General features: G+C 44.4%; 1 protein-coding gene across 1 annotated transcript; it reads right to left on the bottom strand.

Annotated features, from left to right (window-relative positions):
* Nucleotides 1–6,627: 6,627 nt before the first annotated feature.
* Nucleotides 6,628–17,251, bottom strand: LOC311136743 (Fanconi anemia core complex-associated protein 24-like; the record flags this gene model as incomplete). The annotated part of the gene is made up of 4 exons (XM_084171012.1): nt 6,628–6,870; nt 7,055–7,210; nt 11,422–11,567; nt 17,224–17,251. 4 exons carry the CDS (start codon nt 17,249–17,251, stop codon nt 6,628–6,630), a joined length of 573 nt encoding a protein of 190 aa, XP_084027138.1.
* Between the last annotated feature and the right edge of the window lie 3,207 nt (nt 17,252–20,458).

Genomic DNA, 20,458 nt, shown 5'->3' with positions numbered 1-20,458 from the left:
TATATCTACTACAATACATGGGACAATTGATCTCACTACATATTCGTCGCCAAACCCACTGGCTCCAGGTCATCTTTAATCACTGCTAGGCAAATCTCTGCCTTATCTTAGCTCATTGGTCACCATAGCAACACCCACCCATAGTATGCGCTCCAGCAGGTATATCTCACTGGTCATCCCCAAAGCCAACACCTCCTTTGGCCGCCATTCCTTCCAGTTCTCTGCTGCTAATGACTGGAACGAACTGCAAAAATCTCTGAAGCTGGAGACTCTTATCTCCCTCACTAACTTTAAGCATCAGTTGTCAGAGCAGCTTACCGATCACTGCAGCTGTACACAGCCCATCTGTAATTAGCCCACCCAACTACCTCATCCCCATATTGTTATTTATTTTGCTCATTTGCACCCTAGTATTTCTATTTGCACATCTATCACTCCAGTGTTAATACTAAATTGTAATTATTTTGCACTATGGCCTATTTATTGCCTTACCTCCATAACTTACTACATTCGCACACACTGTATATATATTTTCTGTTGTATTTTTGACTTTATGTTTTGTTTTACCCCATATGTAACTCTGTGTTGTTGTTGTCTTTATCGCACTGCTTTGCTTTATCTTGGCCAGGTCGTAATTGTAAATGTGAACTTGTTCTCAACTGGCTTACCTGGTTAAATAAAGGTGATGTGACGAGGTGGTGTTGAAGGAGTCAGGCGCAGGAGAGTAATCACAGAATAACAGGCTTTAATCTGCAAAATACAGGTTTTACGCAGAAATTCGTCAAACACACTCCAGGGCACAAAACAGGCACACTGGAAAATACAAGGCACACAGGAAAACTGCTGTCGATACAAAATACACAAGCTCCACCGAGCTTCACTAACCTCCACAACAAACAATCACCCACATAGACAAGGAAGCAGAGGGAACACTTATACAATGACTAATGAGGGAATAAGGACCAGGTGTGTGTGATTGAAGACAAATGGAGTGATGATAAATGGATCGGCAGTAGTTAGTAAGCCGGTGACGCCGAACGCCGAAACCTGCCCGAAATAGGAGGGGAGGCAGCCTCGGCGGAAGTCGTGACAGTACCCCCCCCCCCCCCACTTGACGCGCGGCTCCAGCAGCGCCCCGGCCTCGGGGACGGCCAGGAGGATGCGGAGCAGGGCGAGCCGGATGGCGACGGTGGAAATCCCGTAACATGGAGGGATCGAGGATATCCCTCACCGGGACCTAGCACCGTTCCTCCGGACCGTACCCCTCCCACTCCACGAGGTACTGAAGGCCCCCAACCCGACGCCTCGAATCCAGGATGGAACGGACAGAGTACGCCGGGGCCCCCCTCAATGTCCAGAGGAGGTGGAGGGACCTCCCGCACCTCAGACTCCTGGAGTGGACCAGCTACCACCGGCCTGAGGAGAGACACATGAAACGAGGGGTTAATACGGTAATCAGGGGGAAGTAATAACTTATAAGTGACCACGTTGACTCTCCTCAGGACTTTGAACGGCCCCACAAACCGCGGGCTCAGCTTCCAGCAGGGAAGATAGGGGAAGATCAGTTAGAAAATCAACACTTAGGTGAGACCATGGTCGTTGTGGAACTGGTAAAGGTTGTAACTTACCAGCTGGGAGGTGCCTAGGTGCCTTACTCTGGGCGCACACTGAGCAGGAGGAGACATACACCCTCACGTCCATAGCCAAGGTAGGCCACCAGTATTTTCCAGTCAGACAGCACACTGTACGACCGATACCTGGGTGACGTGTGTGCCCAGTAGATCAGACGATCACGGATAAGAGCAGGCACGTACTGTAGCCCATCTGGACACTGAGGTGGAGAGGGATCCGTGCGTAATGCCTGCTCTATATCCGCGTCCATCGCCCATACTACTGGCGCCACAATGCAGGAGGCCGGCAGTATGGGGGTGTTGTCGCTGGGCCTCTCCTCTGTGTCATACAGCCGGGACAGTGCGTCTGCCTTCACGTTCTTCGTACCCGGGATGTATGATAGAGTGAAATCAAACCGGGTGAAAAATAGGGCCCACCTGGCCTGGCGAGGATTCAGCCTCCTCGCTGCCCGGATGGACTCCAGGTTACGGTGGTCCGTCCAGACGAGGAAAGGGTGTTTTGCCCCCTCAAGCCAATGCCTCCACATGGTCAAGGCTCGGACAACAGCCAACAGCTCACGATCACCAACGCTGTAGTTCTGCTCTGCCGGGCTGAGCTTCTTCGAGAAGAATGCACAGGGGCGGAGCTTGGGTGGCGTGCCCGAGCATTGAGACAGGACAGCTCCTATCCCAACCTCGGACGCATCCACCTCCACTACAAACGGTAGTGATGAATTGGGGTGGGCCAGTACTGGGGCTGAGGTGAACAGACCCCACAGTTTGCTGAAGGCCAGGTCAGCCTCAGCAGACCAGCGGAGCCGGGACGGCCCACCCTTCAACAGGGAGGTAATGGGAGCTGCGACCTTGCCAAAGCCCCGGATAAACCTCAGATAGTAGTTGGCAAAGCCAAGGAAGCGCTGCACCTCCTTAACCGTGGTTGGAGTTGGTCAATTACGCACGGCTGAAATGCGATCTCCCTCCATCTCCACACCTGAGGTGGAAATGCGGTATCCAAGGAAGGAGACGGACTGCTGGAAAAACATACACTTCTCTACCTTAGCATAAAGGTCATTTTCCAACAGTCGGGCCAGCACCTTGCGTACCAGGGACACATGCTCGGCGTGCGTAGCGGAATACACCAGGATGTCATCGATGTAGACCACTACACCGCGACCAAGCATGTCCCGAAACACCTCGTTCACAAAGGACTGGAAAACTGAGGGAGCATTCATCAAACCATAGGGCATCACCAGGTATTCATAATGCCCCGTGGTTGTGCTGAATGCTGTCTTCCACTTATCTCCCTCTCGGATACGCACCAGGTTGTACGCACTCCTGAGATCTAATTTGGTGAAGAAGCACGCCCCATGCATTGATTTAATCACTGAAAGAATGAGAGGGAGAGGATAACTAAATCTTATTATCTCCCTGTTCAGTAGTCGATAATCAATGCACGGGCGCAGACCTCCGTCCTTCTTCTTCTCAAAGAAGAAACTCGAGGAGGCGGGTGAAGTGGAGGGACGTATATACCCCTGGCGCAGGGACTCAGTGACATATGTTTCCATAGTCACCGTTTCAGCCTGTGACAGGGGGTATATACAGTGAGGGGAAAAAGTATTTGATCCCCTGCTGATTTTGTACGTTTGCCCATTGACAAAGACATGATCAGTCTATAATTTTAATGGTAGGTTTATTTGAACAGTGAGAGACAGAATAACAACAACAAAAATCCAGAAAAACGCATGTCAAAAATGTTATAAATTGATTTTTTCATTTTAATGAGGGAAATAAGTATTTGACCCCCTCTCAATCAGAAAGATTTCTGGCTCCCAGGTGTCTTTTATACAGGTAACGAGCTGAGATTAGGAGCACACTCTTAAAGGGAGTGCTCCTAATCTCAGTTTGTTACCTGTATAAAAGACACCTGTCCACAGAAGCAATCAATCAGATTCCAAACTCTCCACCATGGCCAAGAACAAAGAGCTCTCCAAGGATGTCAGGGACAAGATTTTAGACCTACACAAGGCTGGAATGGGCTACAAGACCATCGCCAAGCAGCTTGGTGAGAAGGTGACAACAGTTGGTGTGATTATTCGCAAATGGAAGAAACACAAAAGACCTGTCAATCTCCCTCGGCCTGGGGCTCCATGCAAGATCTCACCTCGTGGAGTTGCAATGATCATGAGAACGGTGAGGAATCAGCCCAGAACTAAAGAAGCACATTAAGGTCCTGGAGTGGCCTAGCCAGTCTCCAGACCTTAATCCCATAGAAAATCTGTGGAGGGAGCTGAAGGTTCGAGTTGCCAAACGTCAGCCTCGAAACCTTAATGATGTGGAGTAGATCTGCAAAGAGGAGTGGGTCAAAATCCCTCCTGAGATGTGTGCAAACCTGGTGGCCAACTACAAGAATCGTCTGACCTCTGTGATATCCAACAAGGGTTTTGCCACCAAGTACTAAGTCATGTTTTGCAGAGGGGTCAAATACTTATTTCCCTCATTAAAATGCAAATCAATTTATAACATTTTTGACATGCGTTTTTCTGGATTTTTTGTTGTTGTTATTCTGTCTCTCACTGTTCAAATAAACCTACCATTAAAATTATAGACTGATAATTTCTTTGTCAGTGGGCAAACATACAAAATCAGCAGGGGATCAAATACTTTTTTCCCTGAATGTAAGTGTATGTAAACTCTACCCGGAGGTTTATCGCACAATCCCCCGCCCGATGAGGTGGTAACTTAGTCGCCTGCGTTTTAGAGAACGCTTGCGCCAGATCGAGGTATTCAGGGGGAATGCGCACAGTGGAGGTACTGTCTGGACTTTCCACCGTGGTTGCACCAACCTGTGACCACCCTGTGTAAACCCTCTGCGGCCATGAGAAGGTGGGGTTGTGGAGTGCTAGCCAAGGGATACCTAATACCACAGGGAAAGCAGGAGACTCAATAATGGAAAAAGTAACCTGGTGCAGTAACTTCCTTAACCAACCCGGACCCTAATGGTTGACTATCAAGTGCTCTGATGGGGTGTGGAATGGATAGGGGTATCAATGGAATGCCTATACGGTGTGCGAATGCCCTGTCCATAAAGTTCCCAGCTGCGTCTGAATCGACAAGGTGGTGTTGAAGGAGTCAGGCGCAGGAGAGTAAATCACAGAATAACAGGCTTTAATCCGCAAAATCCAGGTTTGCGCAGAAATGCGTCAAACACACTTCAGGGCACAAAACAGGCGCACTGGAAAATACAAGGCACACGGGAAAACTCCCGTCGATACAAAATACACGCGCTCCACCGAGCTTCACTAACCTACACAACAAACAATCACCCACACAGACAAGGAAGCAGAGGGAACACTTATACAATGACTAATGAGGGAATAAGGACCAGGTGTGTGTGATTGAAGATGGAGTGATGATAAATGGATTGGCAGTAGTTAGTAAGCCGGTGACGCCGAACGCCGAAACCTACCCGAACAAGGAGGGGAGGCAGCCTCGGCGGAAGTCGTGACAGGTTAAATAAAATAAAATAAAAAAACTGACTCCAAAGAAAAGTAGCCTAATCAATTTCAACAAAATTACTATTTTCAATTGTGGAAAAATTATAGTGTAAATAGATTACAAAACATGTGGATGACAGGGATTTCCCCAAAACAAAACAAAAAAACAAAAAACAATTTCATATCATGTACCTGCTTGTAAATAATTTACTTGTGAACTTAACATATTTTGGCAAATATTTTCTCAGTGTACATTTCATGTCGGATACACTCCCATTCACACAACTCTGCCCCTCTGTTTCCTCTTGTATCTAAAATTAGCCCCAGTCATGTTATATTGATGCAACTCTGAACAGCCTCCTGGTGAGAGAGACCACATTTGAACTGTTCGGAAGAAGAAACCCAAAGAGAGGTGGACTTGCTCCTCTGCTCCAACAGCGCATGCATCCCAAAGAGGGTCTCTGAAGGACCCTAGTGGAATTTAGGAAGTCAAGTTGAGCGGTCGTACCGGGTCTTTTCTCCGCCTCTCTCACTAACACCACAGACTGGCACAATAAATGGCCTGGATTCAGCTGATCCTGTTCGAAGGCCAATAAAACGGCCAGCTGCTTTGTGTGCAGGGAGGGAGGAAAGATGAACACTGCCAGCAGTTTGCTGCGACGCTTAAAGGAGGAAGCCGAGCAGAAAACCAATACATCACAGGAGCCACACTGGGTAACTGAGGAAATGTGGACAGAGGGAAGGAGTGAGAGAAAGAAAGAGAGAGGTCTTCTTTAACTGACTGCTGTTTAACTGTTTTTAAAAATGTAGGTTCCAGTTTTTAAGAATGGATATGAGCTGAGGTAGCAGTTAATTAATTCAGTCAATTCGTGCTTTGGCCAGCATGTAAATGTTATTTCCTGTTGGATTGGGATGGAATGGAGTGTCACAGAGGGAAGTCACTGGCCAAGGAAACCTCCATACAGCCAGCCCAGGTCACATGGTCAGACTGGTATAAAAGGCAGTCCTGACTGTGGATTGAGAAAGAAGGCCTTCCATAGCCTGGCCAAGAAAGTGCTCCTTCATTGAGACAAAATGCTTTAGTGCAAATGGATTGGATTGAACTAAGCCAGGGGATCTGTGGTTTCTGTTTGAGCTCCAAGAAGGTTCCCCTGTAAACTCTGACATGGATTGGAAAAGGGTTGTCATATAGTATTTCCATTGGCACCCACTATCAGTTCAAGTAAAACAGTCCTTGGTTAAGGTTGTATTATTCCAATGGAAGTTTATGAATTGTTCTGGATGAGGAAAAGGCATCTTACTCCATCTAGTGGTCAGTCACACACACACCAAAACATTCTGTTTGTATAAACAAGGCGTGTTACATTCCATAGAGATGTGAAAAAAATATACATTACATTACATTTCCAACTAGGGAGTCTTTAGCTTTACAGCATTGTGTCAGGTTCACTTGTGCCCCCTCCTTACACACTTGAACATATACAAGTAAGGATTTGTCAATGAGCTGTGACGTGCTGTCAGAGTCAGACTAATGGGTTGTGGAAGAAGTTGCGTATGTGCTGAGCCAAGGCGTGGCCCACGATGGGCTCCAGTTCATGGGTCCCTGCGTTGCACAGCTGGTGGATAATGGAGTAGTGCTGGAGCAGGGCCATGGCTTTGACCTTCCCTACCCCAGGGATCTGCTGAACCAGGGACATGACCAGGGGGTCCAGCAGCCGAGACACACTCCTCCTGCGGAACAGGTTGTCTTTACTCGCTCCGTGAACCTGCAGAGGAGACGACAAAATTCATCAGTCAATCGGCATGCACAGTTAGACTATTGAGGTTGATCTGACTGTATGTCAGATTGAGTTTAACACATATTTGTGGAATCAGGATCATCTTTGCAAATTGACAATGCTAGACGAAACGCTTCACTCATTTTCTCTTGTGTGTGAAAGTCTAACTTACTATCCGTGTGAGTAGCTGGGAGGCTTCCAGCTGGCTGGCAGCAGGTAGCAGTTTGAGACCGAGCTTACACACCACAAACTTCTGCATGGCTGGAAAGTACTGTTCACTGAGCCGGGTGTTCTCCACCACCACGATGTCCTGAAGGCTGCTGTTGGCCTTACACAGATAAGATTAAAACATCACCAATGGAGAAACAGAAGATGTACACTACCGGTCAAACGTTTTAGAACACCTACTCATTCAAGGGTTTTTCTTTATTTTTACTATTTTCTAAATTGTAGAATAATAGTGAAGACATCAAAACAATGAAATAACACATATGGAATCATGTAGTAACCAAAAACGTGTTAAACAAATCAAGATATATTTTATATTTGAGATTCTTCAAATAGCCACCCTTTGCCTTGATGACAGCTTTGAACACTCTTGGCATTCTCTCAACCAGCTTCATGAGGTAGTCTCCTGGAATGCATTTCAATTAACAGGTGTGCCTTCTTAAAAGTTAATTTGTGGAATTTCTTTCCTTCTTAATGAGTTTGAGCCAATCAGTTGTGTTGTGACAAGGTAGGGGGGATACATACAGTGAGGGAAAAAAGTATTTGATCCCCTGCTGATTTTGTACGTTTGCCCACTGACAAAGAAATGATCAGTCTATAATTTTAATGGTAGGTTTATTTGAACAGTGAGAGACAGAATAACAACAACAAAATCCAGAAAAACGCATGTCAAAAATGTTATAAATTGATTTGCATTTTAATGAGGGAAATAAGTATTTGACCCCCTCTCAATCAGAAAGATTTCTGGCTCCCAGGTGTCTTTTATACAGGTAACGAGCTGAGATTAGGAGCACACTCTTAAAGGGAGTGCTCCTAATCTCAGCTTGTTACCTGTATAAAAGACACCTGTCCGCAGAAGCAATCAATCAATCAGATTTCCAAACTCTCCACCATGGCCAAGACCAAAGAGCTCTCCAAGGATGTCAGGGACAAGATTGTAGACCTACACAAGGCTGGAATGGGCTACAAGACCATCGCCAAGCAGCTTGATGAGAAGGTGACAACAGTTGGTGCGATTATTCGCAAATGGAAGAAACACAAAATAACTGTCAATCTCCCTCGGCCTGGGGCTCCATGCAAGATCTCACCTCGTGGAGTTGCAATGATCATGAGAACGGTGAGGAATCAGCCCAGAACTACACAGGAGGATCTTGTCAATGATCTCAAGGCAGCTGGGACCATAGTCACCAAGAAAACAATTGGTAACACACTACGCCGTGAAGGACTGAAATCCTGCAGCGCCCGCAAGGTCCCCCTGCTCAAGAAAGCACATATACAGGCCCGTCTGAAGTTTGCCAATGAACATCTGAATGATTCAAAGGAGAACTGGATGAAAGTGTTGTCGTCAGATGAGACCAAAATCGAGCTCTTTGACATCAACTCAACTCGCCGTGTTTGGAGGAGGAGGAATGCTGCCTATGACCCCAAGAACACCATCCCCAACGTCAAACATGGAGGTGGAAACATTATGCTTTCGGTGTGTTTTTCTGCTAAGGGGACAGGACAACTTCACCGCATCAAAGGGACGATGGACGGGGCCATGTACCGTCAAATCTTGGGTGAGAACCTCCTTCCCTCAGCCAGGGCATTGAAAATGGGTCGTGGATGGGTATTACAGCATGACAATGACCCAAAACACACGGCCAAGGCAACAAAGGAGTGGCTCAAGAAGAAGCATATTAAGGTCCTGGAGTGGCCTAGCCAGTCTCCAGACCTTAATCCCATAGAAAATCTGTGGAGGGAGCTGAAGGTTTGAGTTGCCAAACGTCAGCCTCGAAACCTTAATGACTTGTAGAAGATTTGTAAAGAGGAGTGGAACAAAATCCCTCCTGAGATGTGTACAAACCTGGTGGCAAACTACAAGAAACGTCTGACCTCTGTGATTGCCAACAAGGGTTTTGCCACCAAGTACTAAGTCATGTTTTGCAGAGGGGTCAAATACTTATTTCCCTCATTAAAATGCAAATCAATTCATAACATTTTTGACATGCATTTTTCTGGATTTTTTGTTTGTTATTCTGTCTCTCACTGTTCAAATAAACCTACCATTAAAATTATAGACTGATCATGTCTTTGTCAGTGGGCAAACGTACAAAATCAGCAGGGGATCAAATACCTTTTCCCCTCACTGTAAGATAGCCCTATTTGGTAAAAGACCAAGTCCATATTATGGCAAGAACAGCTCAAATAAGCAAAGAGAAACGACAGTCCACCATTACTTAAAAACATGAAGGTCAGTCAATACGGAACATTTCAAGAACTTTGAAAGTTTCTTCAAGTGCAGTCGCAAAAACCATCAAGCGCTATGATGAAACTGGCTCTCATGAGGACCGCCACAGGAAAGGAAAACCCAGAGTTACCTCTGCTGCAGAGGATAAGTTCATTAGAGTTACCAGCCTCAGAAATTGCAGCCCAAATAAATGCTTCACAGAGTTCAAGTAACAGACACATCTCAACATCAACTGTTCAGAGGAGACTGTGAATCAGGCCTTCATGGTCGAATTGCTGTAAAGAAACCACTACTTAAGGACACCAATAATATGAAGAGACTTGCTTGGGCCAAGAAACACGAGCAAGGGACATTAGACCGGTGGAAATGTGTCCTTTGGTCTGGAGTCCAAATTGGAGATTTCTGGTTCCAACCGCCGTGTCTTTGTGAGACGCGGTGTGGGTGAACGGATGATCTCCGCATGTATATTTCCCACCATAAAGCATGGAGGAGGAGGTGTTATGTTGTGGGGGTGCTTTGCTGGTGACACTGTCTGTGATTTATTTAGAATTCAAGGCACACTTAACCAGCATGGCTACCACAGCATTCTGCAGCGAAACGCCATTCCATCTGGTTTGGACATAGTGGGACTATCATTTGTTTTTCAACAGGACAATGACCCAACACACCTCCAGGCTGTGTAAGGGCTATTTTACCAAGAAGGAGAGTGATGGAGTGCTGCATCACATTTACATTTTACATTTTAGTCATTTAGCAGATGCTCTTATCCAGAGCGACTTACAGTTAGTGAGTGCATACATTTTCATACTGGCCCCCCGTGGGAAACAAACCCACAACCCTGGCGTTGCAAGCGCCATGCTCTACCAACTGAGCTACAGGGGACTGCATCAGATGACCTGGCCTCCACAATCACCCAACCTCAACCAAATTGAGATGGTTTGGGATGAGTCAGACCGCAGAGTGAAGGAAAAGGCACCTCTGTACCTTCGGGCTCTGATCAGTCCCTACACCCAAACGAGGGCATTGCGTTCATCCACCTCTGGCCTGCTGGCTCCCCTTCCTCTGCGGAAGCATAGTTCCCGCTCAGCCCAGTCAAAACTGTTCGCTGCTCTGGCACCCCAATGGTGGAACAAGCTCCCTCACGACGCCAGGACAGCGGAGTCACTCACCACCTTCCGGAGACATTTGAAACCCCACCTCTTTAAGGAATACCTGGGATAGGATAAAGCAATCCTTCTACCCCCCCCCCCCCCCACACACACAGCGGAGTCGCTCACCACCCTCCGGAGACATTTGAAACCCCACCTCTTTAAGGAATACCTGGGATAGGATAAAGTAATCCTTCTACCCCCCCCCCCCCCCCCCCACAGCGGAGTCACTCACCACCTTCCGGAGACATTTGAAACCCCACCTCTTTAAGGAATACCTGGGATAGGATAAAGTAATCCTTCTACCCACCCCCCCCCCCCCCCAAAAAAAAATTGTAAAGTGGTTATCCCACTGGCTATAGGGTGAATGCATCAATTTGTGAGTCGCTCTGGACTAGAGCGTCTGCTAAATGACGTAAATGTGCCCTTGAGCAAGGCACTTAACCCTAATTGCTCCTGTAAGTCGCTCTGGATAAGAGCGTCTGCTAAATGACTTAAATGTAAATGTAAATGTAAATGAAAAGCAGCCAACAAGTGCTCAGCATATGTGGGAACTCCTTCAAGACTGTTGGAAAAGCAAGAGTGAGAGAATGCCAAGAGTGTGCAAAGCTGTCAGCATGGCAAAGGGTGGCTATTTGAAGAATCTCAAATATAAAATATATTTTGATTTGTTTAACACTTTTTTGGTTACTACATGATTCCATATGTGTTTTTCATAGTTTTGATGTCTTCACTATTATTCTACAATGTAGAAAATAGCAAAAATAAAGAAAAACCCTTGAATGAGTAGGTGTTCTAAAACTTTTGACCAGTAGTGTACTTTGTATCCATCATTAACTCAAGTGTTTCCTTTATTTTGGCAGTTACCTGTAGCAGCATAATCAAGTCGTAGTGGTTTAATGGTGTAGTGCCAAACACCAAAAGAAGACTTATATTTCTAAACCGAACAAGGTTTCTTTTGTAGTTGTTACCAACCACATTGTCAGTTTCAAAGACATACAGGATGCATCTCTTGTTAAATGGATGAATGTCCACCACACCAAGTTCTCCCTCAAATATGTTTTTCACACTTCCAGTTCCTGGAATCAAGATTTCAACAACACCACATTCAAAATTAACAGACTGGAAGAGAACGGTTGTCACTGGTTACCCCAGCCACAAAGACATAATTATAGCTAAACCCTGCCCATTTCTACACTTCATAAAATCTGATTTTAAACCTAACCTTAACCACACTGCCAACCTTATGCTTAACCTTAAATTAAGTTGACTTTGTGTCTGTGCTATCTAGTGAAAACCAAAGAGAACTGTCTTGCTGCTGTTTCCATTATTCTAATAAACCTGGGTCAATGGAAACCTGCCTACTGGCTGTCCGCCGGTAGTATCGATTGTTTGTTCCTACCGGTAGTATTGATTGCTTGTTTGTTTGTCTAAACGTGTAAATGCTTGCGTAACACAAGTAGAGGAATAAAATAAAATACACATGAATGGAGCTATATAAAGGGAGTACCAGTACCAGATCAATGTGCAGAGGTATGAGGTATTTGAGGTAGATACTGTATATACATGAAGGCAGGGTAAAGTGACTAGGCATCAGGGTAGATAATAAGAGTAAAATAAAGAACAGAGTAGCAACATCAAATGATGAGTGTACACGTGTGTGTGTGTGTGAGTGTGCGTGTTTTTACTGTTTGCTAAACAGTAGCAGAGTGAACAGTCAATGGCTTGGGTGGCTAGAGTCTTTGGCAATTTTTCGGGCCTTCCTCTGACACTGCCAGATATAGATGTCCTGGATGGCAGGGAGCTCGGCCCCAGTGATGTACTGGGCTGTCCGCACCACCCTCTGTAGCGCTTTGCGGTCAAGGGCGGTGCATTTGCCATACCAAGCAGTGATGCAGCCAGTCAAGATGCTCTCGATGGTGCAGCTGTATAACTTTTTGAGGATCCAAGGGCCCATGCTAGCTTGCTTCCAAATGTTCTATTCCTTCCTTTCTGGTCCAATAACTTATATCTGCAGACTGCGGTTACTACATGACACGATCACTACATGCATGAAATCACCTTTCAGGATTCTTAAATTCAACACGTTTTGTCCAATATCTCAAGATAGGGTGGTCATATTGTTATTGCATTTTCAGGGCTGATGTAGGACAAAGAGATGATTCAAATAAGAAAAAATATGAAATTAGAATTATTAGGCAAATGTGGCACGTAATATGCAAATGGCACAATACAGAATACATAATTACAGTAACTTAAGATCAATTATTTAAGGTAGAGTGGTCATATTATTAACAAATATTCATGCTTTATGCAAAACTGAGATTGTAACAATTTGAAACAATTTATGAAATTAGGATGGAACCTTTTATACTACTTTATGCAAATGAGATACATTATGTGCTAATTATTATGTACATAATTATTTTAATACAGCATGTTAAGCCCATTCATTTAAAGTATGGTGGTCATATTGTTAACATACACTAAGTGTACAAAACATGGACACCTGCTCTTTCCATGACATAGACTGACCAGGTGAATCCAGGTGAAAGCTATGATCCCTTATTGATCACTTGTTAAATCCACTTCAATCAGTGTAGATGAAGGGGAGGAGACAGGTTAAAGAAGGGTTTTGAAGCCTTGAGACAATTTAGACATGGATTGTGCATGTGTGCCATTCAGAGGGTGAACGGGCAAGATCAAATATTTAAGTGCCTTTGAACGGGGTATAGTAGTAGGTGCCAGGTCAATCAATCAAATTCAATCAAATGTATTTATAAATCCCTTTTTACATCAGCAGGTGTCACAAAGTGCTTATACAGAATCCCAGCCTAAAACCCCAAACACCAAGCAATGCAGATGTAGAAGCACGGTGGCTAAGAAAAACTCCCTAGAAAGGCAGGAACCTAGGAAGAAACCTAGAGAGGAACCAGGCTCTAAGGGGTGGCCAGTCCTCTTCTGGCTGTGCCAGGTGGAGATTATAAGACTACATGGCCATTAAGGCCAGATTGTTCTTCAAGATTTTCAAACGTTCATAGATGACCAGCAGGGTCAGATAATAATCACAGTGGTTGTAGAGGGTACAACAGGTTAGCACCTCAGGAGTAAATGTCAGTTGTCTTTTCATAGCCGAGCATTCAGAGGTCGAGACAGCAGGTGCGGTAGAGAGAGAGAGAGAGAGGGAGGGAGTGAGAGTGAGAGTCGAAAACAGCAGGTCCGGGACAAGGTAGCATGTCTGGTGAACAGGTCAGGGTTCCATAGCCGCAGGCAGAACACTTGAAACTGGAGCATTGCACGACCAGGTGGACTGGGGACAGCCAGGAGTCATCAGGCCAGGTAGTCCTGAGGCATGGTCCTAGGGCTCAGGTCCTCCGGGAGGGAAGGGAGAGAGTGAGAGGGAGAGAGAGAGAGAATTAGAGGGAGTATACTTCAATTCACACAGGGCACCAGATAAGACAGGAGAATTACACCAGATACAGTGAGGGAAAAAAGTATTTGATCCCCTGGTGATTTTGTACGTTTGCCCACTGACAAAGACATGATCAGTCTATAATTTTAATGGTAGGTTTATTTGAACAGTGAAATACAGAATAACAACAGAAAAATCCAGAAAAACGCAAACATTTTGAAGTATTGAAACCAAACCACATGGATTTCAATGAAAAGTATTTCAATAAACATGGTGAATGTAAGAAGCGAACATAATTTCAAATAGGCTACATGTCATTTTAAACAGCAGGAGCCAGGCAGGGAGCCTAAGAAGGAACGAAAATGAATTATTTAGGCTATATTATTTCAATTAATTCAAGGCTATAGCCTACAAAGAAATACATTGTGAAGCATTTGTGAGTGCGACACACTAGGCTGGTAGGGACATAAAGCAAGCAGCATTTAAACAACACTTTGTTGTTATTAAATCATTAGCTTCAGGCTCATGCGATGATGCCTGGAGAGCAGGCCAGCGGAGAATATCCTCTCCACACTTGCAGAGCCACTGGGGATGCTAAACACCCTTTTGGCCTCTCTTGCCAGGCTGGGCAGAGATTTAAAAATATATATATATATGTTTGATTTTGGCCAAATAGGCCTGGCATATTCCCACGTTCAAGGAGCTGATTTTATATATATATACAGTTGAAGTCTGAAGTTTACATACACCTTAGCCAAATACATTTAAACTCAGTTTTTCACAATTCTTGACATTTAATCCTAGTAAAAATTCCCTGTCTTAGGTCAGTTAGGATCACCACTTTATGTGAAATGTCAGAATAATAGTAGAGAGTGATTTATTTCAGCTTTTATTTCTTTCATCACATTCCCAGTGGGTCAGACATTTACATACACTCAATTAGTATTTGGTAGCATTGCCTTTAAATTGTTTAACTTGGGTCAAACGTTTCGGGTAGCCTTCCACAAGCTTCCCACAATAAGTTGGGTGAATTGTGGCCCATTCCTCCTGACAGAGCTGGTGTAACTGAGTCAGGTTTGTAGGCCTCCTTGCTCGCACACGCTTTTTCAGTTCTGCCCACATATTTTCTATAGGATTGAGGTCAGGGCTTTGTGATGGCCCCTCCAATACCTTGACTTTGTTGTCCTTAAGCCATTTTGCCACAACTTTGGAAGTATGCTTGGGGTCATTGTCCATTTGGAAGACCCATTTGCGACCAAGCGTTAACTTTCTGTCTGATGTCTTGAGATGTTGCTTCAATATATCCACATAATTTTCCTTCCTCATGATGCCATCTATTTTGTGAAGTGCACCAGTCCTTCCTGCAGTAAAGCACCCCCACAGCATGATGCTGCCACCCCGTGCTTCACGGTTGGGATGGTGTTCTTCGGCTTGCAAGCGTCCCCCCTTTTTCCTCCAAACATAACGATGGTCATTATGGCCAAACAGTTCTATTTTTGTTTCATCAGACCAGAGGACATTTCTCCAAAAAGTACGATCTTTGTCCCCATGTGCAGTTGCAAACCGTAGTCTGGCTTTTTTATGGCGGTTTTGGAGCTGTGGCTTCTTCCTTGCTGAGCGGACTTTCAGGTTATGTCGATATAGGACTCGTTTTACTGTGGATATAGATACTTTTGTACCTGTTTCCTCCAGAATCTTCACAAGGTCCTTTGCTGTTGTTCTGGGATTGATTTGCACTTTTCACACCAAAGTACGTTCATCTCTAGGAGACAGACGCGTCTCCTTCCTGAGCGGTATGATGGCTGCGTGGTCCCATGGTGTTTATACTTGCGTACTATTGAACGTGGTACCTTCAGGCGTTTGGAAATTGCTCCCAAGGATGAACCAGACTTGTGGAGGTCTACAATTATTTTTCTGAGGTCTTGACTGATTTCTTTTGATTTTCCAATGATGTCAAGCAAAGAGGCACTGAGTTTGAAGGTAGGCCTTGAAATACATCCACAGGTACACCTCCAATTGACTCAAATGATGTAAATTTGCCTATCAGAAGCTTCTATAGCCATGACATCATTTTCTAGAATTTTCCAAGCTGTTTAAAGGCACAGTCAACTTAGTGTATGTAAACTTCTGACCCACTGGAATTGCGATACAGTGAATTATAAGTGCAATTATCTGTCTGTAAACAATTGTTGGAAAAATGACTTGTGTCATGCACAAAGTGGATGTCCTAACCGACTTGTCAAAACTATAGTTTGTTAACAAGAAATGTGTGGAGTGGAGGAGTTTTAATGACTCCAACCAAAGTGTATATAAACTTCCGACTTCAACTGTATATATATACATATATTTGATTTTGGCCAAATAGACCTGGCATATTCCCACGTTCAAGGAGCTTTCCGTTTTGATTGGAATAATTTCCATGAACGTGGGAATATGCCAGGCCTATTGGTCCAAAATCAATTATGGCCTATTGTATAGATAATAGAACGAAAATGAACGAAACGTTTGAGATCTGATTTTTAGTTTATAAATACTTTGCTACAATGACACACTTAGTTATCTACTGTCGTAGTAAATATGACCCATTTTAATGTTAGGAGCTTGTTTTCAATCAATGCTGTTCCTATGCAAGAACAATGGACAGAGCCAATATCTTCTCAAGGACAACACCCACGCCACAGGCCACAATCTGGTTGCTCCCCACGAGTCTTTCCTTTGAGAACATACACACATTCACACACACATCTCCATGCATACGCACACTCATCCTCATGCCTCACGAGTTACGCACACACACAAACTGCACTTCTTTCTACTGGTCGGGTGCCAAGGGCAGAGGACTCTTCCGTGCACCAAAGGGGCTTCTACTCTGGACAGAGCAGACCCGCCTCCTACGCCTCGGGAACCAATCAAGGGACTAGAAGAAGGACCCCTTCCTTTGTGTTACATTGTATAAAGTAATGCTGTAAACTCTGTTTTTTATCCCTTTTCAACTGTCTCCATAAGAGGCAACTGAATGGGTCCATGCATGTAGCTTGAGCAGTACCAGCTATCTCTGTTGTTTAATAAACTGCCTTTTGCTTAAGCATATTCCTCTCTGTCTAGCGTCGTTGGTTTGTACTTCCTCTCCTTATGGTTCCACCAACACTACCCACCTCGTTCCTTTCTTTTAGCATGTGCACGTAGTAATAAGTACACCATCATACTTTTGGGATAAATGTCTTTAGTTATGGATGTTTCCTGTAGCCAGCGTGTAACAACTTCCATTTCCCGCGCGTAGATCAATGGCATCCGGTCTATAACTTAACAGTTTAGCACCATACCAGCAGGTGGTATCCAAGCCTTACACATAACGGACAGTACATCACCGCACTCCCTTTCTTGCTCCTCATCATTGTTAGTCACCTTGATTTAGCACCTGTGTGTTTGATCAGTTTCTTTATGAAAATATTTCGCGAACTCCATGACAGTAGCTAAAGCAAGGGGCTATTAGCAGCACACAAGTAGACTACAAATGCATGCTGGGGTGGGCTTGCCCTGAGCTCGTGAAGTGAGCGCTACTGGAGCTGGCTAGAAGGACAACGCTCCAGCCTTTGGGAATCTCGCTCTTCAGTCAAATTGGGCACGCTTCGGCTGCAGCTCTGCTCACATGCTCTGCCTTGGACTGAAGCGCAGAAGATTATCAGCCCATGGAGAGAAGCACTAGATTGAACTTCACTCAACTTTCTATAGTTATTTTGTTCATATCCTTTGCTAGTTAGTGAGTTATTAGCCCAGATATTGATAATTTGTAGTCAGCAATAGGGGAGTGATTGCTTCCTACAAGAGCACAACACGTGTACATTCCTAGACATCTTTGAAAAAAGCATGTCAGGTAAAGAGCTGTTTTTTGTCTTAAAGGGGCAGTGTTGTATTTTCAGTCTTGAATAAGCTAAGTAGCCAATAGGCAGAGGGTAGCATAATTTATCTGATTCTCTGTAATAATGGTATGGGAATAATAATGCATTTTATTTTGTAAAGTGGTTTCTTGCATCAAACAACACAACAACATTTTCAGTCGCCTCCTTGTCTTAAGGACAAGTGGATAAACAGGTTAATGTCAAGCCCTGCATGTTTTTTCCCCCAAAGGTCTCATGGATTGTAGGCCTACATTGAACACCACACATTGGCTGCTGCTGTAGGCTGAATGATAGAACAGCTGTTTCCATCTTAAAATGTAATGGGATGCATTTTCTCCATTGTTTTTGATGCTAGGCCACTCTGGTAGACCTAATTAAGTATATTGAAAAGCACTTTTCTGTGTTGGAATGGTGTGGAGGTACTCCAAAAACAGAATGGTGTGGGCGTATACCGGTCATTAAAAATATTCAGGTGAGTAGACCGCTGATTGGCCAGCTCTTCCTCCTCTAGACCACTGATTGGCCAGCTCATCCTCCTCAGGAGTATGACATCATACTTTATGAGGAAAAAGCAAGCATGTTTGAAATGGTCTGTTTGATATTCAAGTTTGAGGTGGGAGAATATGGACTTTTAAACGTGATATTTCCACTAGACATTTACTTTAAATTATTCCCTATTTCTTCTAAAATAAAGTGAAATTGAAATAAATAAAAAAAGTTTAGTCTCCACCCATTGTTATTGGATTGTCAACATTGCAGAACCATTTTTTTGGGGGAAACTTAAGTTTACAATGTTAACTAGAAAAGTACATTTCCTGAAGAAAATGTTATGTGCTTGCTAACTTGTTTTAAAGTATTTATGGTTTTGAAACGTTTTGAAAATCTTAATGCTGTTTTAATGTTTGTAGCTGAAATTGTTAAATAGCAGTAGGATTTAAAATGTCTACCACTGTGTTCTTATTTTTGACACTGAATCCATGAAGTTTTATGATCAGTTATGCTAATTACAACTGTTTATAGTTTATAAAGTTTTTAAGGATGTGAAGTTAGGATAGCCTGGAGATGAGAAAGTTGGTTTCGTGTCTCTAACTCGAATGGTTCAAGGGTTATGGTTGCTGAGTTATTTTATGCTAATTTAGGCTAATGTTTCTATATTTTTATAGTTGATAAAAGTTGTTAATAATTTTATGTTGGGATAGCCTGAACATGTGAACATTGGTTTTGTGTCTCTAGCTTGAACGATTTAAGGTTACTGTTGGTGAGAATAATTTATGCAAATGTCTATAGTTAAAGGTGTTAGAAGTTTTGAGAATTGGAAGTTGTGAACATGTGAAAGATGGTTTGGTGTCTCTAGCTTGAACGAATGGCGCCGGAGGGGATGGCTGCCGTTATACGGGCTCCCACACTGCCCTTTCGCACCTGGACAAAAGAAACACCTATGTGAGAATGCTTTTCGTTGACTACAGCTCACCGTTCAACACCATAGTGCCCTCAAAGCTCATCACTAAGCTATGGGCCCTAGGACTAAACACCTCCCTCTGCAACTGGATCCTGGACTTCCTGACGGGCCGCCCCAAGTGGTAAGGGTAAGCAACAACACATCTGCCACGCTGATCCTCAACATGGGGGCCTCTCAGGGGTGCGTGCTTAGTCCCCTCCTGCACTCCCTTATCACCCATAACTGCGTGGCCACGCACAACTCCAACACCATGATTAAGTTTGCCGACGACACAACCGTGGTAGGCCTGATCACCGACAACGATGAAACAGCCTATAGGGAGGAGGTCTGAGAACTGGCAGTGTGGTACCAGGACAACAACCTCTCCGTCAACGTGAACGAGACAAAGGAGCTAATCGTGGACTACAGGAAAAGGAGGGCCGAGCACGTCCCCATTCACATCGACAGGGCTGTAGTGAAGCGGGTCGAGAGCTTCAAGTTCCTTGGTGTCCACATCACTAACAAACTATCATGGTCCAAACACACCAAGGCAGTCGTGAAGAGGGCACGACCATGCCTATTCCCCCTCAGGAGACTGAAAATATTTGGCATGGGTCCTCAGATCCTCAAAAGGTTCTACAGCTGCACCATCGAGAGCATCTTGACTGGTTGCATCACCGCTTGGTATGGGAACTGTTCCGCATCCGACCGCAAGGCGCTACAGAAGTTAGTGCATACGGCCCAGTACATCACTGGGGCCAAGCTTTATGCCATCCAGAACTATACCAGGCGATGTCAGAGGAAGGCCCTAAAAATTCTCCAGCCACCCAAGTCATAGACTTCTCTCTGCTACCGCACGGCAAGCGGTACTGGAGTGCCAAGTCTAGGTCCAAAAGGCTCCTTAACAGCTTCTACCCCCAAGCAAAAAGACTGCTAAACAGTTAGTCAAAAGGCTTCCCTTACTATTTGCAAATGGCTACCCCTTTTTTACGCTGCTTCTACTCGCTGTTTATTGTCAATGCATAGTCACTTTACCCCTACCTACATGTACATATTACCTCAATTACCTCGACTAACCTGTACCCCTGCACATTGACTCAGTGCCGGTACCCCCTGTATATAGCCTTATTATTGTTATTTTATTGTCTTACTTTTTTTACTTTAGTTTATTACATTTGTTATGATTTATTTACCAAATATTTTCTTACCTTAAATAAAACT

This window comes from Coregonus lavaretus, assembly GCF_964263955.1.
Source record: "Coregonus lavaretus genome assembly, chromosome: 11".
Lineage (NCBI taxonomy): Eukaryota > Metazoa > Chordata > Actinopteri > Salmoniformes > Salmonidae > Coregonus > Coregonus lavaretus.
Note: the sequence above shows the minus strand (reverse complement) of the source record. Positions and strands in the feature narration are given on the sequence as shown.